This window comes from Leptodactylus fuscus, chromosome 5, assembly GCF_031893055.1.
Source record: "Leptodactylus fuscus isolate aLepFus1 chromosome 5, aLepFus1.hap2, whole genome shotgun sequence".
Lineage (NCBI taxonomy): Eukaryota > Metazoa > Chordata > Amphibia > Anura > Leptodactylidae > Leptodactylus > Leptodactylus fuscus.
This window is the reverse complement of record NC_134269.1, coordinates 49,605,795-49,633,125: the sequence shown is the minus strand read 5'-3', so window position 1 is coordinate 49,633,125 and position 27,331 is coordinate 49,605,795. Positions and strand designations below refer to the sequence as shown.

The window sequence follows — 27,331 nt, the reverse complement described above, 5'->3', positions numbered from 1 at the left end:
TACAGTGTTGGCTGTATGCATTAAAAATATCAGTCCTGTGTCCATCAACCCCAATCCCCCTTATGCTTTGGAAGTCCCGGGGTTCTGCTGAGCACAGTGAGGAAGAGTGAGATTTACACACCTGAACAATCTCTTTTTGTGTAACAGCTTTATTATACAGCTGCACCTAGTGGGAGGAATCTTCTATAGTTCAGTCTTACTGATTGTTGATAGCTAAGCAGTACATAAAGCTCTGTCGTAGGTACGGGTACAATAACAGAACCCTGGGCTCAAAGAAAATGGAATTTTTGTACTCTCCATAAAATCCTTTTCTTCTTGTATTCACTGGGGGACAGCACCATTGGGTATAGACCCAGCCTACCCTATATCAGTGGCTGGAATCAGAAGTCAAAAGCTGCAAAACCAGCAAATCAACACTAGGACGATGTATCAAAGACTCTATTAGGATCTGCTATGGGATCCCAGAACAACCCTCACTGTTTATGCCCGCATGTATGACACCGATGTACCCAGGATAACATATATAATGTCATATGTGGGTATAAACTGCTGTTTGGGCACAGCAGCGAAGGAGCGCTATTTTGGTTTTTGGAGCACAGTTTGCCTTTTGGACATCATGCCACTTTTGCAGAGCCCCTGAATTGCCAGTAGAGTAGAATCCGCAGACTTGTAACCTCATTTTGGAAATAAAACCATTGAAGGTATTTTTCAAAGTGGTGTAGCGACCATTTTGAATGCTTGAGTATGGAAGATTATATAGATAATCTGTTTTCCCTTAGCCCAAACAGCAGCATAAGATGGGGTATTCCTGCCCCTGTGTGCTGTTAGGACAGGTGGAACTTTTAATTAACTAACAGATTCCCCTATAAGAGGCTGGAGAGACCATTGCGGGACAGGGGGCTGTACCTGAGGGTGGAGCCTAGAGGCCCCTTTAAGGAATTGCTTTATCAAAGGATTTTGAGATAACCGGGTCCCCAGAAGAGTGGAAAGTGCCGAAACATGAACCTTTAGGGTAGCTGGAATCAATCCCTTATCCAGGCCAATTTGCAGAAACTCCAGGACCGATTCGATAGCAGACTTGTTAATCTGCCTATCAGTGCACCAATCCTGGAATATTCGGGAGATCCTCTGGTAGCTCAGGTTAGTGGAATCCTCTCGAGTGGGCCAATGTCCTTAGGACGGCCTGGAACAATCCTCTGTCTCCACATACCGAGCAGGCAAACTCCAGGCAGTGAGGTTGAACCTGTCCAGGTCCTGGCAGAGCTGTCTGTTTAGAGTTACCAGGTTTTGGACTTGTGGAAGCCTCCAGTAGGTCCCTCGACTCGTCAGAATGAGGTGGGTAAACCATGCCCTTTTTTGGCCAGAACGGCATGATCACTATTGCTGAAGTCTGGCCCTGCCTGAGTTTCGTCAATACCTTCGGGATCATGGGAATCGGAGGAAAAATGTACACCAGTTTGAACCTCCAAGGTATCGACAGGGCATTTACTGCCAAAGTATTGTCTTCCCGGTAGAGGGAGCAAAACTTCTTCACTTTGGCATAGTACTGGGTGGCCATCAGATCCATCTCGGGGAGACCCCTCATCTTGGTGAGATGATGAAAGATGTCCGGATTCAGGGACCATTTGCCTGACGTGACCAGGCCTCTGCTTAGCTGATCCGCAAGGATGTTCAGCTGACCCCGAATATGAACTGCTGAAAGTTGCGACAGATTCTTCTCCTCCCAGGAGAAAATTAGGTTCGTCACCTGCAGAAGTGAAGGAATCTGGTTCCCCTCTGTTGATATAACAGACTGTTGTTAAGTTGTCTGTTCTCACTCACAGCTTTTCTCTGCAGGTGGAGTGCAAACATCAGAAGTGCTCGGTGCACCGCAGTGAGTTCGCGCCAGTTGGATGAATGTGACCTCTCCAGCTGGTTCCAGGTCCCATGTACCAGGGTCTCCCCCAGATGCACTCCCCATCCTGAGAGGGAGGCATCCGTGGTCAACAGGGTCCAGTATGTCTGGACCGTGGACCTCCCGTCTCTGAGCTGGGACTACCAAGCAAATGATCGACAGGTTCTGATGGATAACTGGATAGGCTTCTGTAGCCCCAAAGGGCTGAGGTTCCAGACTCTCAGGATCTTGCATTGTAATGAACGCATATGCCACTGGGCCCAAGGAACTGCCTCTGGCTGCGGACATGACCTAGGACCTTCATGGCGATCCTGATGGTAACCTCCCTAATATGTTATGGACAAGTGATGAGCTGCTCGACCAATCTTCTCCTTCCGAGGAGAGGGCAGGGAGACCGTCATGCTGAGAGAATCCAGGATGAACCCCAGAAATTGAATCCGGGTAGATGGAACCACTACTGACTTCTGCCAGTTTACTAGTCAGTCCAGCTCGCTTAGAAAAGCCACTGTGGACTCCAACTGTGTGGCAAGAACCTCCTTTGACCAGGCTTTTAGGAGCCAGTCGTCTAGGTATGGAACCATAAAAATCCCTTGGAGGCGCAGGGCGGCTACGACCAGCACCATTACCTTTGTAAAGGTGTGGACGGCCGAGGATATGCTGAATCGGAGAACCATAAACTGGAAATGAAGCAATCTTCTGTTTAGGTAAACAGCAATTCTTAGAAACTTCCTGTGAGGAGGGTAGATGGGTAAGTGGAGATACGTATCCCTTAGGTCTAGGGTGACAAAATAATCTCCGGGCTGCAGTTTAACCCCGGGGGGGAGGGGAGGAATGTCAAGAACCCAGGAGCCTCTGATACTCAGCAGAACTTTGGAATTTCAACCAGTAAAACCAAGTTTTGTTAATGGCCTCATCCGTGTCATGCAGGAAGACGTGAGGTTTTCCATACACAATCTCATTGGCCTTCAAAATCCAGAGGGAAAGAGGAGAAGCTTCTACTCTCTTCTGAAATTGCAGAATGCAAACTCAGGCCACAAGGACCAGGAAACTGAGTAGCGAGTGCTTATAGGCTCGCACTGGAAACTCACAGTGGTGAAGCAGAAACAGACCATGGCCCAACTGATGAGACATCTCAGTAATTTTCAAAATGATCCGTTTGACACCATCCCAAAACGGGGAAAGAATCGAACAGGACCAGAAGACATGGAGAATATTGCCTTCCTCCTGTCCACATCTCCAGCCCATTGGGGAGATTTGTGGAAAGAACAATCGTAGCTTGGCAGGGACCATATACCAAATGGGATAAGATCTTAAAACTGGCTTCCTGGTAGTGGGAACAGACAGATGCTCTGTGCATGACTCAGAGGATACGTTCTCCTCTTTCTTTGTTCCTGGGAAAGGGAGAGAGACAAATCCGCTTTCCACTTCAACATATAGGGGAACAGGCCCATCAGGCGGATTAATCAGAAGTTTATAGAGAACGGATAGGGAATGGTGCAGAATGCCATCATCCATGCAAATGCGATCCATGAATGTAGGTTCTGGCCGAAATTTGTTCGGGGTTGGGAGTGATTTCATAAAATGGCGAAGCTGCATATCACGCCAGGCATCAAGGTGAGGAAAGTCAGTCAAGGTCGGGGAAGTTGAAGTTGTCCATCATCCGGAGTGGCCCTGGAGATGAGATACACGGTAAAACCCTGTCAGAAACTCCTGGAGAAAACTTGGGATTACCCAAAATAGGATAAAATGAGGAATTCAGAGGAAGAAAGTGGGACTGAATGAGACGACTGCGCAGGCTGCGTAAGGCCGATGGGGTGGGAACTGTCTCTACACCAGTCAACTATTCAGGTCAGATGAACAAAGAGCAAGACTTCAAGTCAGGGAGAGATAAACTGCCACAATTCTTGGGACAAAAGAGGAGAGATCGGCCAACTCTCGCCGATTTACCAACCAGATAAATGTCAGTTGAATGGAGGATAGTCTCTGAAAAAAGGACGGGACATGAATGGGCAAAGTCTGCATGAGGTAAAGAAGACGAGGCAGGATATTCATTTTAAAGATTGTACACTGCCCAAACCAAATTATGGGGATAATGTCCATCCTTGTGGAGAAACCAACTATTAGGTGTGTGGAGACTTATACAGCCATAGTTGCTCTACTGCAAGGGATTATGGGAGGAATATGCAAATCTGTCTGACAAGATATAAATAGGGAGAAAGTGCCTCTGTTATGCTGCCCTCTATAGGAAACACCCTGAACATCATGCCTGACTTTCCCAGAAGCCTTTACTGCCTAATGTGGGTTTTATACCAAGACAGTTTCTCAGCTACAGATGGCCGTTTCGGTCTGGTTGGACTTCGTCAGCGCAGTGTAGAGAGAACTGACTTGGTAGAAGTGAGAGGGTGCTTCCTATAGAGGGCAGCATAACAGAGGCACTGTCTCCCAATTTACATCTTGGGAGACAGATTTGCATATTCTGCCCAAACCAAGTAAATGTTCCAGCTGTCCATCTATTGTAATTGGCACGAATTGATGCCAACACGGGTGGGAAATTGAGAAAGAAGAGGTCTTTCAGATCAGGTGTGAGATGAACCCCTAGATATTTTAGAGCACAAGTTGCCCAGCGGAGGGGAAGGGTTGACTCAAAGAGGAGCCCAGGCATGGAGAGAGTCACATTAAGCATCTCTGCTTTAGAAAAGTTGATCTTAAAATTGGAGCATTGGGAGTAATCCAGAAGGCGGACATCAGGCAGGGAAGGGAGACATAGGCAAGGAGGAAACGAGAGAAAAAAAACAAAAAACGATTGTTGGCATACACCACCACTTTATAAAGATGAGCAGCGCTTACGATGTCAGGATGTGCCATAATGTGATGAAGGAAGGGCTATAAGGTCAGGATACAGATAAGGGGTGGCAAGGGGCAACCCTGCCTAGTACCATTAGCAATGGGGAGTGTTTGGGAGAGCAAACTGTTAAAGAGGACCTTTCATGGTTTGGGGCACAGGCAGTTCTATATACTGCTGGAAAGTTGACGGTGCACTGAATTCAGTGCACTGTCGGCTTTCCCGACCTGTGCCCCGGGTGAAGAGCTATCAGTGCCGGTACAGTAGCTCTTTACGGTCAGAATGGCGTTCCTGACAGTCAGCCAGGTACATCCTTCTCCATAGCAGTGCCTATCGTGCTGTACAGTGTGAGCAGGGAGGAACGCCCCCTCCCTCTGCTCACAGTGCTCGTCCATAGACGAGTATTATCAGGAGGGGAGGGGGCGTTCCTCCCCACTCACACTCTACAGCGCAATAGGCACTGCTTTGAAGAAGGACGTACCTGACTGTCAGGAACGCCCTTCTGACTGTAAAGAGCTATGGTACCGGTACCGATAGCGCTTTACCCCGGGCACAGATCAGGAAAGCCGACAGTGCTCTGAATTCAGCGCACCGTCAGCTGTCCAGCAGTATATAGAACTGCCCGTGCCCCAAACCATGAAAGGTCCTCTTTAACTAACCTGTGCCAAGAGATGGGAATATAAGGACAGAATCCAGTTCATCATATTTTCAGGGAGACCCACATGTAACAGGATTTCCTCCATAAACTGCCAATAACCCTGTTGAAGGCCTGCTTGTTATCCATAGAGAGGAACAAGAGAGATCTATTTGAAAATATGGCGCCATGAATGCAGGGGGGAGGGGGGCGGGGGTTAGCTAGGACATAGGAGTTAAAGGGGTTGTCCCATCACAAGGATCCTATCTATACTGCTTGTTAATGTGGATGTCAGGGCTCGTTCACATCTGCGGCCCGGCACTCCGTACTTAGGTTTCCGTTTCCTGCCTAAAACACAGGCAGGATACGGAAACCTGCAGGAGTCTCTCTCACCCATTCATTTGAATGGGTGAGAGAGATGTCCGGCCGTGCGCGGCGGTGAGCGTTTTAGGCTCTCCGACGCGAAACCGGGTTTTATAATCCGGACACAGAGTCGGACATGAAGTACTCTGTGTCCGGATAAAAAAATCCGGTTTCGCGGCGGAGAGCCTAAAACGCTCACCGCCGCGCACGGCCGGACCCGGTCTATGGTTTCCGTCTTCTGCCATGCAGAAGACGGAAACCATAGAACGGAGACCCCAAACGCAGGTGTGAACCCAGCGTAAGACTTTTCCTAAATACACTGCTTCAGCAAAACTGCTTTGTTTCTCCACTATCTTACTTTATTCAATTCATTGTTGACACAGCCCTGACTTATCTGATCAAAAGTCAAGTGATGTATCTGCTGCTCTCAGGGGGGAGGGAGGAGGGGCTAAGTGCAGGGAGCGAGCCTGTGTATCTAGCGAGCCTGTGTATCTAGCTATTCCTGTGTCTACACCATCTGACCTAGGTCCTGCACTCAGATAGAGGAGCTGCTTTCATTTCTTCTGTTCTCCCAGTTATCAGGCTAGCTAATTCAGTTGTGTTCATTATGGCAGAGACACAGTCTCTGTATGTAACACAGAATGGAGTTGCTCCTGCCTGTACTTCATAGTCCAATATTGAAGACCTTTGATGACATCACAAGCCCTTCAGCCACCCCATAGGATCACACTATGCGGTGGGCGGAGCTACACGCTAATTTGGGGGCGGCCCACCAAATGACACAAGAAACCAGGAAGATTTTACAGCAGTGAAGACTGGTGAGTATGCAACGTGGGAATACCCCTTTAATCTTTACCAGACTTTGGGATAACCGTTATGTGCACAGAGCAAGTCGTGGCATAGGGCTGATTTGGTTGTTAGTTGAAAGCCTTCAACAACTGGGGAGCAAGGCCAGGGCCAAGTTTTTTTTGTTTTTTTTTAAAGTAAACGAGGGGTGTAGATCATCCTGGCCGGGAGCCTTACCTGTAATCATCCCTTTAATTGCCAGGGAAAGCTTCTCGCCCGTCATAGAAGACTCCAGAGCACTAAGTCCTCTGATGATAATATGGGAAGGCCGTGGAGATCAAATAAGATCGAAAAAACAAAACTGTGCCAGACGCATCAGGATTAAATGTATCAATCAAGTATAGGACCTGAACCAGCGATTCACTAATCGCTGATTCAGTGCTATACATTGCAATACAATGTAGACGTATTGGCTGACTTCCTGACATCATGGCAGTATCAACCAGGTATTGGAGGCTTCTAGCAGCCTGGGGTCACTGGCTAGACCCCAGGCTGCAGAAAGTATATAAAGGCGCCCCCCAATCTCATTGCAGGGGGGTGTAAGGTTGGGGGGGGGAGGGGGGGCATCCAATGTGTTAAAACTCACGATTGGAGCTCAGCTCCAAACACTGGTTATGGAGCAGGGTGTTAGCCGTCAGTAACAGCTAACACCCGTCCAGATCCCATTCACAGCATCTCTGAAGTCCTGGCTGTAAATTTACAATTTGGCAGGCTTCAGAGACCAGGACCGCCGGTTATAAATGTATGGCCGGTGGTCCTTAACTGGTTAAACCAATAGGCCTCCTCAATCCCAGACTGAAGTCATTGAGAGATGGTAGCACAAAGGCCTTTACTGGCGCCTTCAGGTGCCGCAGTGTCACCCCCTCTGTGGGTCTCACACATGGGATGGGGGGGGTCACTGGATCATGTGGCTGCCAAGGTGCTTAGAAGTGCGCTGTGCCTGCAGGGGGGGGATGGGGGACGGCCAGTGTGCCATAAATGCTGAAGCCAACAGCTTTTCTTTTCCCTAGTGTCCAGGTCTATACCCATGGTGCCGTGTCCCGCCGTGAAATAAGCAAGAAAAGGAAATTTCACTCTTATCATGGTTGTACTTTTACATGAAGATTGTACAGCTGAGTTTCCTCTGTTTACAGAAAGAGGATAAAGTGGACTGGACAGCTATAACTGACTGCACAGTTCTCTGCTGGAAAATTAAAGAGTAAGTTCACTCAGCGAGAAATTCCTTTTTCCTCCACGGGATACCCACGGTGTGCAGGGGCATCTCACTGCAGCTTTCTACTGCTAATTAGGCCCAGATGAATGGCCTTATTGGTAGGGAGTCTCAAGTCGTGGAATCCAAAGCAAGATCAAGCAGGACACCGGAACAATTACTGCCTTTCAGATGAAATCGATGGGTGGCGGATTTCGTGTCGGACCCCACCCCCAAACATGAAGCATATTCCTACGTGTAAGGCAGAGCTTAGGAGGCCTCTCTATTCCAACCATCTCCCTACTGAAATAAAATTGCATGGTTGGTTTCAAATTAAAGCACTTATCTCATGAAGCAACAAGTGACCAGTAAAGATGAGCGAGTACTATTCGAAACTCCCGTTTCGAATAGCATGCACCCATAGGAATGAATGGACGCAGCCGGCACACAGGGGGTTAAGCGGCCGGCCAAGTCTGCGTGCCGGCCTCTTCCATTTATTCCTATGGGTACGTACTATTCAAAACGACCGTTTCGAATAGTACTCGCTCATCTCTAGTGACCAGACCTATTGAAATAGAATATGCCTGACCACTAAGCGATGGCTTTGACGATGGAAAGCAGGACACACATTATGATAAACAAGCACCGCTGCCCTTTATTTTCTGCAATTTTTTAAACAAATTTACATCACTAAGTCAGGAATTGCAGCAGTAAAACTGGAATTAAAAATACATTTACCTGAATGATAGTCCCCCAAGGAATCATTTACTCCCCCCCCCCCCCCCAGGGATGGCCCAAGTCTGAAAAGGTTGTAAAAACTGCCTTACAGAATTGGAAAAACCCAAGATCCCCCTTCCGATATTTTGCAATATACTTACTATTAAAGTCTCAAGCCAATACTGCTTACTTCTGTGAATCCCCTACATTTTAGACTTATGATTTTAATAGAGATGAGTGAGTACTGTTCGGATCAGCCAATCCGAACACCACGCTCGCATGGAAATGAATGGACGTAGCTGGCACGCGGGGGGTTAAGCGGCCGGCCGCCGTCAAAGCGGAAGTAGCAGGTGCTTCCATTCATTTCTATGGAGCGTGCTGTTCGGATCAGCTGATCCGAACAGTACTCGCTCATCTCTAGATTTTAATGCAACTGCACAACTTGTCTTAACAGCCCATGATCTAGCGTGATGGTAATGGCCACTAGCCAGTGTCATCTGTGAAAGCCCCCAGTAACTGTACCAGACAGTAGAGCAGCCACCTTGTCACAAGGATGAATTTATTAAATTAGTTGTCTTATAAAACAAACATTGCAGTCTCATTGTTAATATAACAATTCTCCCATGGAAGGACCTGCTGGCAAAGCATCATCCGTTAAGTGAGCAGAATTTAAGAGAAAGGGTCGGACCCTGCACCTCTGAGCGAGAGTCAGAAAGCATCTAACCAATCCTGAAACCACGGCAACATTCGACTAAATAAATATCAAGCCACCCAAAAAAAAAAAAGTTAAAAAGACCAAATTTGTGATCTCTCAGCATGGGCATCACACGTGGCACGCAGATTCACAATGGTAGCTTAAGTCTCTCTCTCTGAGGACCAATAAGTGACCCCAGAGCTGGAGGCATCGGTGGTTCCTGCATGTTCATGGTAGCAGAGTTCAAGATCATTCCATGTGGTTTTAAGTCTTTATTTTGTTAACATATGAAAAAGCACTGAGCTGCGTCAAGAGTGTCTCAGCACAAGCCAGAGCTTAGTACAAGGCTCAGAAACTGCCATGTAAAAACCTAACAGGGCCAGAGAAGTCAGTGCTGTGTATGCAGGGACTGACCGTGGAGAGAGGATGCTTACTAGGAGACCAGCACTGCTTATATGCGGTTTCCTCTTACGAGGGGAGGAGAGGGTGGGAAGCACAGGCCACTCTGTTTGTAACATGGCACAAGGGTACGTTTATGCCACAAGCAGAGTGGAAGAGATCACAGGCCAGGAAATATAGTGCATGAGCAGGTATGCGGGATGTAAGGTGGGTTTATTAACCCTGTTGTATCCAGATTCACCTATCCCGAATTTCAGGCAGGATGAAGGGTGTAAATTCTTTGACTGTAGCGTTTGGCAGAGTCCTGGAGAGGGGAGAGGACACTCACATTCAAAGTCGTGAGTAGTGAATGAGTGTCACATGAAATCCTCGAACTCTCGTCCATATTCGTCACCCACGCCTCCATAATCGGCCAAATCATTCTTCATGTTGGCCTTCAGACCCCCCCCAGGAACTACGCCTTTCTTCTTCTTCTTGGCTTTGTTTTGCTAAGAGGAGAAATAAAATATATGAAGAGTCATCCTATCGTTATAAAGCCGCAAACACGATAATTCAGCACTAACAGGATCCTCACATGCTTGGTGCACCTTGCATCTATAAAGACTTTCCAATACACAATGGGCAGATTTATGCCAGAGAATTGGCATGCAAGGCATATTTAAAAAAAAAAAAAAAAGTTGAGACTTTCCCTTTAACACCCCACTAGCCATGACAGTGAAGAGACCAGAAAATCCCTCAACCCATTAGATTTACTACATTTCATGCCAGAAAAACTGTGCAAGTGAAATCAGGGTCAGGGGATAACACCACTCCTTAGGAAGCGGGCACCTTTATAGGGCATATGGAGACTTACAAGCCATTTTCGCTCCACTGTGGGTTTATGGGATAATTCCCTAGTGGAGCAAAAATGGCTTGTAAGTTTCCATACGCCTGTAAAGGAGCCCACTCCCTAAGGAGTGTTATTATCCCCTGACCCAGTTCTATAGTCTCTCACCCTGCCAAACGATTATTTTGTCACCATGCCTATGAAGAACACTGTGAATAAAAGTTTTGCATCGTTTCAGTGCTCCACCTCTGGGTCCATACATTCTGTACACACAGTCCAAAGCACCCTTGATGCAGTCAAACTGAGGTAACCCAACACTGGCATGATTTTTCTGTATCAGCTAAAATCATTTTTAATAGTCCAGGGTTATGCAGCAAAATGGCAGCTCTATGCACACCCAACAATAAAAGTCTTGTGAATGTGTGCATACCCATCTTTGCCATCTACAGGTTATACTCCATGACCCATGTTATGGGTACCTAAAACCCCAGGCTCACCTTCTCTTGCTTCTGTTTTTCACTGCAGAGAACTGTTAAGGAATTTGATACCTTCTTCAAGTCATCGAGCTCCACTATAACACAAGAGCAAAGTAACACGTCAGACATAAGACGGGTAATATACAGCAGAAACCTGCTTTACTGATCGTAGCGTGTCCTACCAGGACCACACGAGGAAGAGTCACTAGGTAAACAGGTCTCCATTTTTTATTTTTAGAATAACTTGTGATGTGAGTAGCAAAAACAATGCAAACATTCAATGATATTGAGGGATGGATAGGGTATAGTATGGTAGAGAATACCAGGAGCTGAAGTGCAGATCTTCACAGCACTTTGCTTGGGTTTCTCATCTCACTCTAGAATCCACTTCATTATCCATGATGGCTGACAAAGTCTCAGTATTGTACATCGGTTTCACCACAGGTCATATGATAATATACTACTGATCTGATATACAGGTTCTCATTTTTTTTCAATACATAAAAAATCTGAAGTACAAGGAGGACCTAGCAACTTCCCTTAAAAAAATAAAAAAAAAAATCACTGTGGAGTTTGACCTCTCACAAAAAAACACTACTTACATGAGATGCAGATATCTCGCACAAGTGTTTCTAAAAAGGTGGGGTAATAAAGTGATTTCTCATATTGTGTGATCTTCTCCTTTAGCAGCTTCCCAAATTCTGTGAAGTCCTCTCGGGATGACGGATTCATGGCATCAATTCCAGTAACACTGCTAACACCTGTGAAAAGAAAGAGGGTGTAATGGAAACTACGGGCAAAGCAGCACATCTACCAACCAACAATAAAACGAACAAGGAAACGACTACTGAGGACGTTCTGTTACATGACACATCCACTCTGTACAAAGCCCTTACCAAAGGCTTCCTTAGCTAGCTCTAGGTCGGCATCTTCTTGTAGCTTTTTTAGCCGCAGTTTCTCTGCCAGTTGCTCCTCTGGTGATAAAGTGACCTCTTCTTCAGGCTCCTCTAACTGGGGGGAGAAAAACCACAAATATTAAAACTGGCGACCTAAAAAACAAGATTCTTCTGTGAAATTGTTGATCGTTACTTACCCTCTTTTTCAATTCCTCTTGTTTCTTTTTTGCAATTTTCTCTTTTTCTTTTATTTTTTCCTGTAATTTTTTCTTTTCAGGAACCTTCTGTTCAGCTGAGAGGGATAAGGAAGACTTAGTTATCCCTCATTGTAAGCAAGCAACTTGCCAATTTTGTCGATTTAGAACAGTACTTCAAAGGTGTTCTCTGAGAATAGCATCATAAAGAAATAAACCACTTAGCCAGAGTTACTGGTTTTCTCTAGGGGACATTCACAGGGTTAGAGTAAAACAGCTGGCACCCTCTCTAGCCTGCAAAATCCTGTCCTAGAATATTGGGGCATGCAGAGGATGGGCTGTGAGAGGGAACAAGAGGGATGTCACCACTACTCTGTGCACGTGGGGTGAGGTCACACCTGCTGGAGCACCAACTTGTGTGTTCACTGCAAAAGGCTGTCCATGGTCTCCGTTTCAAGGCAGCACTGGATGGCACCGAGACAGATGGGTGCACTAAACCGCTCATTTGCATGTACAATTACACTGTTTTATTTGTAGAATTACAGTAACTTTTTCACAAAAATACCTGGCCCACTGTATAAGCTCTTCTACCTCACAGATTGTAAGCTCTTGCGAGCAGGGCCCTCACTCCTATTACTCCAGTAATGTCTTATTTTATCTGTACAGGAATACGATTTCTAAGTTGCTGTGGAACAGGTTGGCGCTATATAAATAACATTATAGAATTATTTCTCAGCAGCAAGATTGCACTTTGACTCAGGCAAGGAGTTTTAACTAAATCACTGAATAGTCCTACAACAATAATAAAAGATTGTTTAGGATTTTAGCGGCATAGACTCCCCTTTAACCGGATTCTATCATTGGAAAAAGTCATTTTTAACAAAGGGCACATTGGAATAGCCTTTAAAGAGGACCTTTCATCATATTGGGCACAGGCAGTTCTATATACTGCTGGAAAGCTGACAGTGCGCTGAATTCAGCGCACTATCGGCTTTCCCGATCTGTGCCCGGTGTAAAGCGCTATCGGTCCCGGGACCGTAGCGCTTTAGTGTCAGAAGGGCGTTTCTGACACTTAGCCAGGTATGTCCTTCTCCACAGCAGCACCTATCGCGCTGTACTGTGGAGCAGGGAGGAACACCCCCTCCCTCTGCTCACAGTGCTCGTCCATAGACGAGTATTATCAGGAGCGGGAGGGGGGTGTTCCTCCCCGCTCCACAGTACAGCGCGATAGGCTCCGCGTGGCAGAAGGACGTTCCTGGCTAAGTGTCAGAAACGCCCTTCTGACTGTAAAGCGCTACGGTCCCGGGACCGATAGCGCTTTACACCGGGCACAGATCGGGAAAGCCGACAGTGCGCTGAATTCAGCGCACTGTCAGCTTTCCAGCAGTATATGGAACGGCCTGTGCCCGATCTGATGAAAGGTCCTCTTTAAAAAGGCTCTGCATGTCCGTGCGGCCATTCTGTGGTGGTCTAACTGACCATACAAAGAGCATTCAACTCTGCCCGAACCAACTGTGGCAGAAATAGGTGCTGCGTGGCATCAGACGACAACTAAGACGCGGGGGGAGGTGGCGGAGCAGAAGGGTGCTCAGGGAGTGTCATCAGACCAATCCCTATTGAACTCTAGGTCAGTTAGCCACGTTTTGTTTGCTTCCCGACTCTGGTGCCTCTATAGCTGAGATATTAGCTTTCTACCTAGCTGTTTGGTGCACTGAGGACGTCACTGTTGCACTCATTGCACCAAAGGGCTACCTCCCAACTATAAATTATTTTTTCATTATTTATAGAGCACTTTCCATAGTGCTGTACATATGAGGATTTCCACACAATACTAACAGTGACCAACTGGAACAGTAGGTCAGAGGGCCCCGAATGTTAGGGCTAACACTATGAGAAGAGGGAGAAGAGACAGTAGGTGAGTGTGGAGACTGTTCACATGGTGGCAGAAGGGTTATTGAAGGTTGTAGACATTTATTTTGCTTTGGTCTGCACCTCCCATTAGTTACACTGGGAGACATATTCAGGATAAAAATCTGCTGCAAATTCTAGGTGTAATCTGCCCCAAAATTCCTCTGTGTGAATTTACCCCAAAGTCTGCTTTCACATTTTTTTTTAGACAGGAAACAACACAGCAATTGGACCAAAAGATCAGGAAAAAAAACCCAACCCAATTCTCTATCAAGCAAAAGACAGTCCAAAACAGCTGGGGCATTTTGCTTACTAACCCCCCCACCACCACCCTTTTGTTCTCTTGCCCGTCTGTAATAACTGGATGGATTCACATAAGCAGTTGTCCATTAAACACCATCTTTGATATCCCGTCTTCTTGGATCACATTACTTTCATGGCCGATACTTCTTACCTAATTTTTCAGGTTCTTTATTTTCCGCTTCCTCTTCATCATCCCAGTTATCCTAAATGAAGAGACACCTTTAATAAATATCTTGCATAATACTTCAACGCTCCTTGTGACAGCGGGAACAACAGTGATAAAACTAATCTTAAGACGGTACAGAACATCTACATGAATGGAAGTGATTGGAATACACACAAACCTGTAAACATTTGACATTAAGGAGCGTTGCACCCAGCCAGTCTTTCTTGGAGTAACTTGAAATGGACATTGTTGATGGCAGCCAAAAAGGCTAGTATTACCAATACAATGTGATAACATCTGCACTACTAGTGCCCTGGGGTGGGGACACGTGACTGATTCAACTCTTCTCTGGAATGGTCACCAAATGCTGCTCTTTTACCTGAAAATGGCGTTTTCAGTCTTTGCCAGCATCACAGCTGACTTTAGATGTATCTGGCAAACCAGACTCAACCCCTGACTGATAATCCAGAGTCAGGAGCGGATTTAGTGTAAGGGAGAAGTATAAGCATTTCCTATACATTTCCCATTCCTTTGCAATGCACTCTTTGCTTTTGGTTCAAAATAACACAAACAACCACTGCAGCTTTTCAGCAACATGTGACCACAGCCTTAATTGGGGGTTTCCAGGCTACATAATAGATTACAACATGAAAGATCTGCCATGGTATGACAGCAGAGCCCCTGCTGAACAGCTGTTTAAAAGGGACCCTATCATTGGATACCCTTTTTTTCTGACTAACAAGTAGGAATAGCCTTAAGAAAGCCTATTTTTCTCCTACCTTTAGATGTCTTCTCCCTGCCGCCATTCAGTAGAAATCCCGGTTTCTTTGGTATGCAAATGATTTCTCTTGCAGCACTGGGGGCGTCCTCAATGCTGCAAGAGAACTCTCCAGCGACATCTAACTTCTTCTGAAATGTCCTCTCCCTGTGTCTACTTCAGTCCTGGGTTTCTAGGCCTCGGGTAGAGCCGACTGTGCATGCCCGGCCACAAGAAAGTAGCCGCTTACTGTGTAAGCAGTCACAATAAAATGGCCGATTACACCAACTTACTGTGTAAGCGGCCATTTTCTTGTGGCCGCCGGCATGTCTCAGGCAGAGCCGACTGTGCATGGCTAGAAGATTGAAACCCAGGACGGAAGACGACACAGGGAGAGGCCGTTCCAGAAGAAGATAGAGGTGTCGCTGGAGGGTTCTCTCGCAGCATTGGGGATGTTGTTTGAGTGCTGCATACCGAAGAAAACCAAGATTTCTACCGAACCGCGGCGCGAAGAAGACATCTAAAGGTAGGAGAAGAATAGCCTCTCTTAAGGCTATTCCTACATGTTTCCAACTACGACCCCAGAACCCCACCTACCAAAAGAAAAGTTACACGATACAGTACCAGGGAGAAAAGAAGGAGGAATTAGGTGAGGCATTAAGAGTTATTAATTTATCTTCATATAAATTATCAAAAGATCAGATTGATGTTCTACAGAGGGGCTTAACTTTTGCACCAACCGGTCGGTTCGACCGGTTTGTGATGATTAAAGACCTTGAGTTGTTTGCCAGGAAAATCCTGTGGAAGAAGTTTTTCTCACAGGATTTATGTACTGGCAATAGATTCAATGCCCAGGTGGAGTGTAATTATAATGACCTTTCTGGTATTGAACAACAAGCTACCGCTGACCTACAATCCCTTTTGGATGAACAAGATGGGGCTTTTAAGATCGGCCCCAGTATGGAACAACAGGCCTTTAACGATCTTGTCTCTCTCTTGTCTGAACAGGGTAGTCCTGATGACCATAATAGTCCAACTGCGGTGTCTTCTATAGGTTTGAGTGAATCTGTTGCCCCACCGAATCATCTGCGTCGCCGGTCGCGGCGTTTCCTTCCCTTGTCTTTTAGCCCTGCAGTCGAAATCTTTGTTAAGCTTGTGAAACAGGACTTGGCTAAGATTCCTGAAAATATATCAAAGTTCAACTTGACATTTAATCAGCGCAGGGCTTTACGTGAATTACGTGATTTGAAAGATGTGGTTATTAAACCGGCAGACAAGGGGGGAAACGTCGTGATCTGGCCGGCGCAGATGTATGAAGTGGAGGCATTTCGACAGTTGAATAATAAGAAATGCTATCGCAGACTTCCATCTGATCCTACAATACAATTTAAGACTGAACTTGATCGCATTTTGTGCGATGCATGTTCTTTAGGTATTATTGACGAAGAGATGAGACTTGGGCTAACAGTTGATTTCCCTAGAATATCTACGTTATACCTCCTTCCCAAGGTTCATAAAAATCTAGAGGTCCCTCCTGGTAGACCTATAGTCTCAGGGAAAGGCAATCTATGTGAGGGTATTTCCCGGTTTGTGGATCATTACCTTAAAGGATGTGTGGAAACACTCCCTTCATATGTTAGGGATACTTCAGACATGTTAAGGCAACTTGATGACATTCATTTAGATCCTGGCACGATATTGGTGACTTGCGACGTCGAGTCACTCTACACGTCTATTGGTCATGACCACGGAGTACGAGCGTCAAGAACTTTCCTATCTATGACTAATTTAGATTCTGAATTGATTTTGTTTATTTTGGAATTACTTCAATTTTTGTTAACTCACAATTATTCCTACATGTTAGTCAGAAAAAAGGGTATCCAATGAAAGGATCCCTTTAAAGAGACTGCAGCCTCTTCAGTACTTACCAAGCACACCGCCAAATATTTGCGCAGTGCCGTACATTTGCGCAGCAGCTATACTTGCCATCACAGCTCGACCTATTCAATTGAAAAGGACAGAGATGCAATTCGGCCATGTGATGTCACATAGTATGAGAAGCTGAAGCAGCGCTCAGAGCACCACTGACACCTCAACTAGCTGACCCATGAGAATCCTGGGACTCAAGTCTTCACCTGATGCCCAATAATAAGATGAATATTAGCCGTCAGACAAGAGCAACTCTTGTTATATACAGCTTATATGTGCCTTTAAACGCACCAAGGAGCAAACTACACAAACTGGAGGCTCCCTACCATCAATTACAAGGTTCTCACCCAAAACCAGCATAAGTATACAATCTCACTAGAATATGGAGGAACCACAAACTCAAGTCCCAAGTGGGAAAATATATAAGTTGTACTTGAAACCCAAAGGAATCAGAACACACCTGAGATTAAGATTGTTCATAGGTTACATTATTCCGCTGGGTTCCTTTATAAGATTGGCACAAGGCACTCAGTCTAATGTCCTGAAGGTTGGGAACCTAATACTGACTGACACCACCTAAATAGGACAGGCCCCATAACTATGCTGGATTTGGAGCGGAGACTCTTGGTTTATAGGTGTGAAAGCTGTGTCTTTTGGGAAAGCCCTCCTTTTGTGAAAAGGAATTCTGTAGCTAGAAAACAGTCTCTAATGAAAGTGAGCACTAAGTGAAAGCGTACATGACACAAAGCAAACTGCAGGCCCCAACGTTCAGCTGCATGACACGTCACATTACAGCAGACTGATAAACTGCAGAGAAAGGTTTTCATGTAAGATAACCAGAAAACACCAAAGATACCAAGTACGTGGCTAAAGAAACTGCAAAGAACGCGCCACATCAGCCAAATATACAGTACAACTTTGAGGAACGACCCCTGCCGGAGCCATATGTGGGTTTTAACAAGAGGAAAGAAACTTTCAATTATTTATTTTAGACCTTGAAGAGATAAGAACAAGTTTACAGGACTGCACAACTCCAATCTAGTGTGGAGGGGTGTCACACAGCGCCAGAACTTCAGCTAGGCAGTAGTATATACCAAGTCCAATGCCTGCTGCTCCTCTATGCTGAAACTAGGTTAAAAGGAAAGCAGTCCGCATTCGTAGACCCCACCCTTCCCAAATGTGTTCCCATAATGATCTAGGACACAGATAAGCCTTTGTAAATAGATTAATACAAATTTATAGTCCTTAGAAAAACATGTCTTAAAAAAATTAAAGGGGCTCTATCATTTGAAAATCGTCATTTGAGATAGGCTATTCAGGTGCCGCTTCTAGATTTTGAAAAGTTCAGCACTTTCCAACATTTTCAGTGTCAACCCACCATGCAAAGGCTTCTCCCTTTCTCCAATCTTTGCACTTACACAGTACTGTAGTGAACCAGCACATGCACATAAACTTAAAGGGATCCTATTATTCACACACTATTTTTGTCTAGGTACCACGTCGGAATAGCCTTAAGAAAGGCTATTCCTCTCCTACCTATCGTCGTCTTCTCCCTGTCGCCGTTCGCCTACAATCCTGGTTCTTGTCGGTGTGCAAATTAGCTCTCTCGCAGCAATGGGGGCATCCAAACAGCACTGGGGGCTCTTGCTGCAAGAGAGCTAATTTGCATACTGGCAAGAACTGGGATTGTAGACAAACGGCGGCACGGAGAAGACGACGAAAGGTAGGAGACGAATAGCCTTTCTTAAAGCTATTCCGACGTGGTACCTAGAAAGAATAGTGTGTGAACGATAGGATCCCTTTAAGTATGGCACAAGGATAAGATTTTAAAAAGCCTATAGATGACAAGGTCAGCGTCATGCATGTCAATTACAAACATGGCGTAGGTTTAATAGTGGAAACACCAGACCTTGAGGTATCTTATGCCTATGGTGCACACTGACATATGGAGGTACATTTAAACTTTTCTGCACCTTAACATCATCATCTTCATCTTCTCCTTCCCAGCGATCTTTTGCCGTTATTGACTCCCCTTTTCGAACAGGTTCTTCTGGTTCAAAGTCTTCCGCCTCTGTGGACAACAGGAAAAGTCTATTAAGGAGACAGAAGACCACCGAGCAACTAGAAAGCCTCAAGATATTATTGAGGATGAAATGGTATTAAAGCTTCATGTTCCTGAGCTACCGTAATCCAACCTGAGTTCTTAAAAGGAGTTCCAACTCTAAGGTGGCATTTTATACTGATGACCTCCTACAATCAGCTGATCGATGTGGGGAGAGGGTGTTGGGAACCACCACCCAGGGACCATAAAACTGCTTTAAGACCTTAGTGACTCTTTGCAACATGTCTCAGACTACAGCTTGGATTACAATAGTTGAGAACTGAGAAACAAGTAGACAAACACCTTTATCTTAGGCCTGGTTCACATCTGTGTTCTGTATTCCGTTCTGAAAGTCCGCATGGGGACCCCCGAACGGAATACCAAATGCAGCGGTGAGCTTATGAAAGCACATAGCCCCCATACACTATAATGGGATCCGTGTGTTTTCCACACAGTGGCTGCACAAACATGCGGAGAGGAAAGTAGCTCATGAAGTACTTTCCTCTCTGCATGACTCCTGCGGACACTGCGCGGAAACCACACGGATTCCATTATAGTCTATGGGGTCCGTGTGCTCGCATAAGCTCACCGCTGCATTCGGTATTCCATTCTGGGGGAGGGGGTCCCAACGTGGACTCCCTGAATGGAATACTGAACACAGATGGTGAACTAGGCCTTATGTGCATGGAGAGCTCCAGCTTTATCATTCAGCAAAAAAACACTGTTACACCTGAAAGGGAATTTAGACCGAGCCCTAGAGACAGAGCCTAAACATTGAAAGCACTGCGGAATAGGTTGGTATTATACAACATAAATACTTGTTCTGTGGGTTTAAGATAACGCATACATGTGGCAGTAAAGTGGTTAAAGATTCCTGTAAGGACTCTCAGAAAACTATGTTAGCACCATAAAAATGGCAGAAATGTAGAAGCCACAACCTAAACCATTTACAATTTAGGTTAAACTAAGTTGTTTGCAGATGGAGGCAGATTCTCTAATAGGCCTCCCAACGCTCCCATTCACTTCAGTGGAAGTCAAGAGCAGATTCCTCTCCCCCCCACCCCCCAAGTGATGGTTTTCCCCCAGCTACAGGTAAAAGCAGCCTCATGACCTATTTTCAAGCTTACTCCACCTTGCAAAACCCCACTGAGATATTAGCATGAATAGAAGGAAGAAGGAGAATAAAAAAAAAAAAAAAAAAAAAAAAAAAAAAAAAAAGCTAGCATTTTTTATTTGCCTCCCATTCATTTCAATGGGGTTTGAAAGGCAGAAACTTGTTGAAAATAGGTCACAAAACTGCTTCTCCCTGTGGCTGGGTAATAAAAAAAAAAAACCCTACAGGGAAAAAAAATCTGCTCCCAACTTCCATTGAGATGAATCAGATGTAGAGGTGGGGGGGGGGGGGAATGGGGACTTTTTAAGTCCCCTAGGGTGCTTGAACCTGCGAGCAATCACAAGATTGCTTGTGCCATAGACTGCAATACAACTATTTTGCAACCTATGAATTCTTGTACAAGTACTGAGATCAACCAGAGGCCTCAAAGGTTGTGTTACTTAGACAGGCCTAGGAAACTTCAGATGGCTCCCGGCTGCCATCCTAACCAGGCAACTCCCTGTTGTGATGCAGGTGACAGACCGGCAACAAAAGCTGATGGGATGCCAATGGGGTGGGTGATACAGGGGGATTTGTGCAGACCAGAAGCAGAGAGAGCTCGGATTGCAGGCATTATTGTTTAATACAGTGGAGACCCAGGCGGTTATGGCACTTGCTCTGCTACTGACCAGGTGCCATATTCACATCCGCCATACTGTTATAAGAAATTTTGGAGCAGGGTTAACAGATTACAGCTTGTTACCCAGTTTCTTGCCAATGGCAGGAACAGGCTAGCAGAGCTATAACCAATATACGATGCTTGAGAACACCGGATCCTCTTGCTTTATAGTTGCCTAGTTTTTGTACAAAGTCTCTCTGCTGTGTTACTAAGTCAGGGGAGCTGCAGTAGTGACCGGGGTGCACACAGGACAGACAACAGGAACATTTTAACATTCCAATTTGATGATTTTGTCAAAAAACAGAATTGTCTTGAAAGACAAATGAATAGAATCAATTCAACTACCATATATACTTGAGTACAAGCTGAGTTTTTCAACACATTTTTCATGCTGATAAAGCTCTCCTCGGCTTATACACGAGTCAGGGTCCACGAGCACAGAAAACTGGATGGACCTGGAAAGGAGAGGTCCTTTAGTGCCACTGCTCTGTGATTGGCTTGCCATGAGGTCACGTGACTGTGATGTCATCAAAGGTCCTGAAGCCACTGGTATGTAACATCTGCAGAGAAGGTTAAGTCTAAATCCTAGTAGCTCCGCCCACACCAGAGTCCAATCACATGGTCATGACGTCATCAGAGGTCCTTTAGCCCACTAGGATTTAGCATCTACCCTGAAGATGAGTGGCCGGGATTCATTGTGTCTTATGGAAGATGTCTGTTGTATGGAGGAGAGGAAGCGACAGCAACGTGACACACACAGGGACCTTCCTTTAGTTACTCTGCCTAGTAATGTCAGGCATTTGGGGTTATTCATTTAGTTTCAGTAACTCCATGTGCCTCACATTAATAATAGTTAACCCCATCATGTCCCTCATATTAACCCCTGGGTGCCCCATATAAGGGTTACTAATATGTGAGACACATGAGGGGTACTAATGAAGGAACTTAATTATGAAGATAATTATTACCTCCATATGTCCCACATATCAGTAACTTATGTCAGGCACACAGGGGGTTAATCTGAGAGACATGATGGGGTTACCTGCTATTACTATGAGGCACATGGAGTTACTAAGCTGCCATGCACTTGACCAGACTTATCTGCAATGGTGGATCCCCACTAGGTTTATACTCGAGTCAATAAGTTTTCCCAGTTTTTTGTGGTAAAATTAGGGGTCTCGGCTTATACGGTAATCACCCAGTCTTGTAACCTATCCACAGGATACCTCATAAGTCTCATTCTGGTGGACACTGCCCTACTACATATTACATACAAGGCTGTGGAACCTGAACAGTTACAGATCCTGCCTCAAAATACAAAGACATATTATACAATTATTAATATTGTACACTTAGATCTATAGCTTGATGCAGGTTTACTTTCACAGAAACTCAGTCACTAGGTTATTTTCTGTGAACTCGCCTAGGTCTGCAGCTTCTGTCTGACCAGGTCAGCCATTTATGAAGGAAAATAAAGGAGTCTGGTGTGGCTGCTGACTCCACAGCTAAGCCTTTATCTGCCTTCATGTAATACTAGATTCCTCCAGCAGTGGCCACTACAGAGTCCATTGGCAGCTGTCAGGTACAGAAGGTCTCCCAGCAAAATCAGCTGTTTGGTAAACTTATGGGAACATGAAGGGTCTGGGCAAAATAACCAGAGACGGCCGCCAATCTGGAGAACCAATGTGATGCTGTGCATGCTAGTTATTCCAGAACTTGGAAGGTTTTACCTGCAGTTTTATTCAGACAAAAAAATGCCATTATACTCTTCAAACCCCAAAGTAGAAGAAGTCAGCCCAGTGGAGGATAGGGGTGGTGTAACATAACCAAAATCCCCGTCACTGTTGTCCGTGGCCAATGGTCTTTTGGTTTCATGCTGTACCCTAGTCACAGGAAAACCTTGCACCCCACATGACCGCTAAGGTGGATCCGTGGCCTTGACGGTTGTGGTAAGGAATCGGGATCTCCTTATACATCATAGGTTCCTTACGGCTACTGAGGCCATGTGGACACTGGCGGTGGACAACAGAGTTTTAGAAATATTTGTTTTTTAAATAATATAACACCTCCCCTGTCCTCCTCAGGGTTTTTCAAATTCCTAGACACCCCCTTTATCAGTGCACCAAGTTTCCTTAGAAGTGGCTCAGTGCACTGTATGATCATGGCCCCAAGACAGACAATAGCATGAATTCCCTGCTAGGAGGCAATGCCTGCACCTCATCACCCCACAAATCCCCATAGAGATAAGGCCTAACACCAGGATAGGACACAATACACACAGCATGCATGCCTGATCAGGACTCTATTAGTCATTAAGTAAGATAGAAGCTACTAGAAGCCGCGTGCGGCACCGGGAGCAGATGACAGGCTACAAGTTCTATGGCGGTGCCGCGCGGTGACCCTGACATGGGCGGGGCCTAGGCCGTATAGGGAACAACGACTGAGATACATGGGGCATATGGAGAGCCGTGGGGGCCCTTATAGAAGAGATAGGCTCAAGCAAGGAGAGGCGACCGAAGGCGGGAAGGAAACACAGACACGTCATGAGGCGCCGAGCACTCACCCCAGCTGTCTGTCTCCGCCATGTCTTCCCGCTGCCGCTCCGGCTCTCACTGACTCACCGCGCAGCACACTCAGGACTAGTGGGCCCCTCACCGGAAGTGCGTCACTCCACCCAGTGCCGCGGCCGCCGCCATCTTACTACACCCAAGTCCTCTATATTGTTTCACCTAAGCGTCTACTGCTGAAGTCTTTTTGGCTCCACAGACGCTGGCCCGATATCAGAAGCACTTCCTGTCCATGGCAGGAGAGAGGGAGGGAACAAGGCAGCCGGCAGTGTGGCACTGTGCTCCGCCATTTTGCTAGTAACACGTGAGAGTCACGTGGTACGTGCCGGGCCGCGCTTGGGAGAAAAGCCGGGCTTGTGCTTCGTGCAGACACGTGTGGAGAAAATGTCCAGGCCTTGTGCGGTAATGGAGTGGAGGGCTATACCGCGGAAATAAAAAGGAAACGTCTGCATTGTGGTTTATTGTGTTAATTACATTAATTGACTTGTGTTAATGAAATAAAAGAAACTGTATTAAAAAAAAATCCTGTGGTCTTGCTCCCAATGTTTACACTGCTGAATTATTATTATTGTTTATTTATATAGCACCATTAATTCCATGGTGGATGAGGTACTGAATGTGGAGAGGCGGACATCTTGTAACGCCTCAGGACATCTTGTAACGCCTCATCCACACAACCAAGTGGAGACATGTACTTAGTGCAACAACCATTTTTTCACAGCCAGGTTCACACTAGAGCTCAGTTTCCTTTCCGGAATTCCGACCACATTCTGCTTGAAAAAATGCATTTTTTTGACACAAACTTGGTAGACCCTATTAGTCTATGTGGATAACCGCTTTATAAGCAGATTGGGTCTCCATTTTTCAGGATCCGAAGAACAGAAACCCGAACACTAGTGTGACCCTAACATAACTTTTAGGGTCCCAGTAGTCTGAGACAAGAAACATTGAAACGTCCTATTTTTTCATGGATGTTGGCTACCATTTGTGTGAATACAGTGATCACCATTGTGATCTCTGCTGTTAGGTGTCCCCTGCCTTGCCTGGTACTGTATCAGCACAGACATGTAGTCATGGCACTGACATAATGTCTGGTCTGATGACACAATGAGGCACATGTCAGTCACATTACACCGGGTATGATTTAGTGCATCGCTAGATCAAGTTGCTCAAAGTATCCTGTGTCCAGTCAAAGGGGTTATACGGTTTATTAAAATATAGTTCATATAATAATATGATTCCTTAATATAAACTATTTGCTAATATAAATCCTGTTCAAATTTGTGACCGTTTACCTGATATCTATTCAGTTCACATGACCACATCTGTGACATTTTGTGTGCAAGCTCTGAGAGCACTGAGGCCTGTAAACGAAACACCCCCTTGCCTATTCCAGTACATAGGGACTGAGCTCAGAGAGGCAGTGTACACCTACTGCCTCTAGCTCTTCCCCCTTGCCTAGCACTGCAGCACCTGCACCAATTTAAGGTAAACCTGAATAAGGGTCCATTCACATGGAATTTTTGGTGCTGATTTTGACTCTGAATCCGCTTCAGAATCCATGTGGAGAAAAGCCTCCTATTGACTTCAATGGGTTCCTTTTACCACTAGCGGTTTCACACCAGCGTTCAAACTCCATTCAGTTTTCCGTCCCCGAATCTGATTGAATAATGCAGAGAGAAAAGTCCTGCAAGCGTTATAGTCTATGGGGTCCGCAGGTAACTACTTTTTAAGTGGATTAGTTTTCTGTTTTTCAGGTCCCCAAGCAGACCTGAAGAAAGGAAAGCTGAATAGTGTGAACCTAGTGTAACACAAATGAAGGAGTCACAGGGTAACTCAGCGATCTTTGATGGCACGATTAGAGTCAAGGCCAAAGTTGCCGTGTGGCCCTAGCCTAAATGATAAGCATGGGTTCCCTCTTTTGTTTTGGTTGTTTTCATATATAATATGAGGTATAAAGTCTTGGATTATGGGGTAGATATGGTGACTGTTTGAATTGGCATAGGAGATTTATTTAATTTTGGAATTGTTTTAAGGTTAATTTTTGTATATAACACATCATTATTTTTAAAACATATTTATCACTGTCTTCTACAGATTCATAGGAGTCCCAGGTATGGGTGAAAACAGCCTGTCTGAGAACATCAGCCGCTGGCAGTGCCGATCTGGATCTACTAGCATTTAGTATCTCTACAACACTGGGAAGAACATGATTGTCAGATCCAGTAGAGGCTGCGAGACTGTTTCTATCAAGTATTCACTGTATGCTTCTCAGTGACTGCTATTGTCACACTTTTGTCTTCTTCAGATCCTTGGCTGTCTACTGCATTAAGGATCCCAACCAGCTCCTACTAGAATACAGGTGCAAGAGTTTTAAACCCACACTGTATAACATTGCTAAGGCAAATCTTTAAAACCTGGGATCATGCACCATGAGTGTATGCTACTTGATCATTATTGGGTTAAAACTGTACCCCAATTTTATTATGTGAGCCCACCTCAGCAGTGATGCAATAAATACCCAACAAAGTTTATTTGGGGATGTGGTCATAAAATTAAAGGGTGTCGGTATGTGAATAGACTAGTAAGTTTGTTGAAGGGGTTATCCAGTTTTAAAAAAATATGGGCCAAATAAGAAGATGCATCAATACAAAACACTTCCTATTATATCCTGATTAAATTCAGCACCATATATATTCATTAACCTCAGAGTGACATTTTGTAAGCTCACTACCCCCTTCCTGTGAGCAGTTCAGCCAGCAAACGAAACATCACAGCAGCACATGACCACGGATGTGGGAGTTATTTATTACCTCTGGTTTCATTGCAGAGGAGAGTGGAGGAGGGAGGGTATACATAGAGTGCAACAGCAGACACATGAATGTACACTGCAAGTAAATAATAATGATACATGGAGCAGCAAGTAAAATAAAGCCAAGCAAAGGCTGCACAAGGGAATCGTGAGTATTTAGCACTGCTGTGGATGTATTTGCACATCATTTTTGGAAGCTGGATAACCCCTTAAGGGAATTTTTAAGCTGCATTACATCTTTGCAGAGAAGGCGGTTCTGATGCTCCATTATATTCCGGTATTTACAGAGCAGGACCTATCTTGCTCCATGAAATCAGAACAAAACTCCTCCCATTTAAATTAATATAGGACAGAAGGCACTCAGATGTCATCTGAGTGTCATCCTAATGCATTCTGTTAAAAAATTGTACCCTCTTTGGCCAGCACACTCAATCTCGTACATGAGGTCTTATAATGAATCTTTTCCCACAAAAATATATGTATCAATATTCAGCTCATTTTACTCTATAACATGCTGTCATTTGATGCATGAAAGTATCTTAATGTATCTTCTATTAAATATGTAGCTTCTTTTATGGGATTGGAACTTCCTATTGCTGGCTGATCCCATACATGTTTTCTTATATATACTGTACATTGTTTGGAGCACATCTATGTATAACAACCATGTGACTTTTGCAAATATAGCATCAGGAATGATAATCCCATTAAGTTTGTGAGTTTGGATGTTTGTGGGTTTGTGTGTTTGGATGTTTGTTCCTCAATCACGCAAAACCCGCTCCACCGATTTGGCTGAAATTTTCCACAAACATATTTTTCGGACTATAAGACGCACCTAGGTTTTAGAGGAGGAAAATAGGGAAAAAAAATTTTGAAGCAAAAACTGGTAAAATATTTAATATATGGGAGTTGTAGTTTTGCAACAGCTGCAAGGCCACATTGACAGGTGACCCTGCAGCTGTACGGGGATGCATAGAGCGATGCATAGAGCGTTTTTTTTGCGGGGCCAGCTGTACTTTTTAGTTATAACATTTTGGGGGATATCT

The 27,331-nt window shown here is 45.1% G+C and overlaps 1 protein-coding gene across 1 annotated transcript; it reads right to left on the bottom strand.

Moving 5' to 3' along the window:
- Positions 1–9,027: 9,027 nt before the first annotated feature.
- Positions 9,028–23,592, bottom strand: EIF3J (eukaryotic translation initiation factor 3 subunit J). Its single transcript, XM_075273084.1, has 8 exons — positions 23,470–23,592; positions 19,007–19,104; positions 14,333–14,384; positions 11,974–12,068; positions 11,777–11,891; positions 11,483–11,641; positions 10,902–10,975; positions 9,028–10,066 (listed from the first exon to the last, which is right to left on the bottom strand). Exons 1-8 carry the CDS (start codon positions 23,489–23,491, stop codon positions 9,935–9,937), a joined length of 747 nt encoding a protein of 248 aa, XP_075129185.1. The 5' UTR covers positions 23,492–23,592; the 3' UTR covers positions 9,028–9,934.
- Positions 23,593–27,331: the final 3,739 nt, after the last annotated feature.

What these genes read in the sequence shown, in the direction of transcription:
- EIF3J (XM_075273084.1), bottom strand. Translation starts at nt 23,491, where the DNA reads ATGGCGGAGACAGACAGCTGGG. An exon ending in GCGAGATATCTGCATCTCAT is followed by an intron (nt 10,976 to 11,482) that starts GTAAGTAGTGTT and finishes CTTGTGTTATAG; the next exon opens with TGGAGCTCGATGACTTGAAG. An exon ending in AAAAACAGAAGCAAGAGAAG is followed by an intron (nt 10,067 to 10,901) that starts GTGAGCCTGGGG and finishes TTCTCCTCTTAG; the next exon opens with CAAAACAAAGCCAAGAAGAA.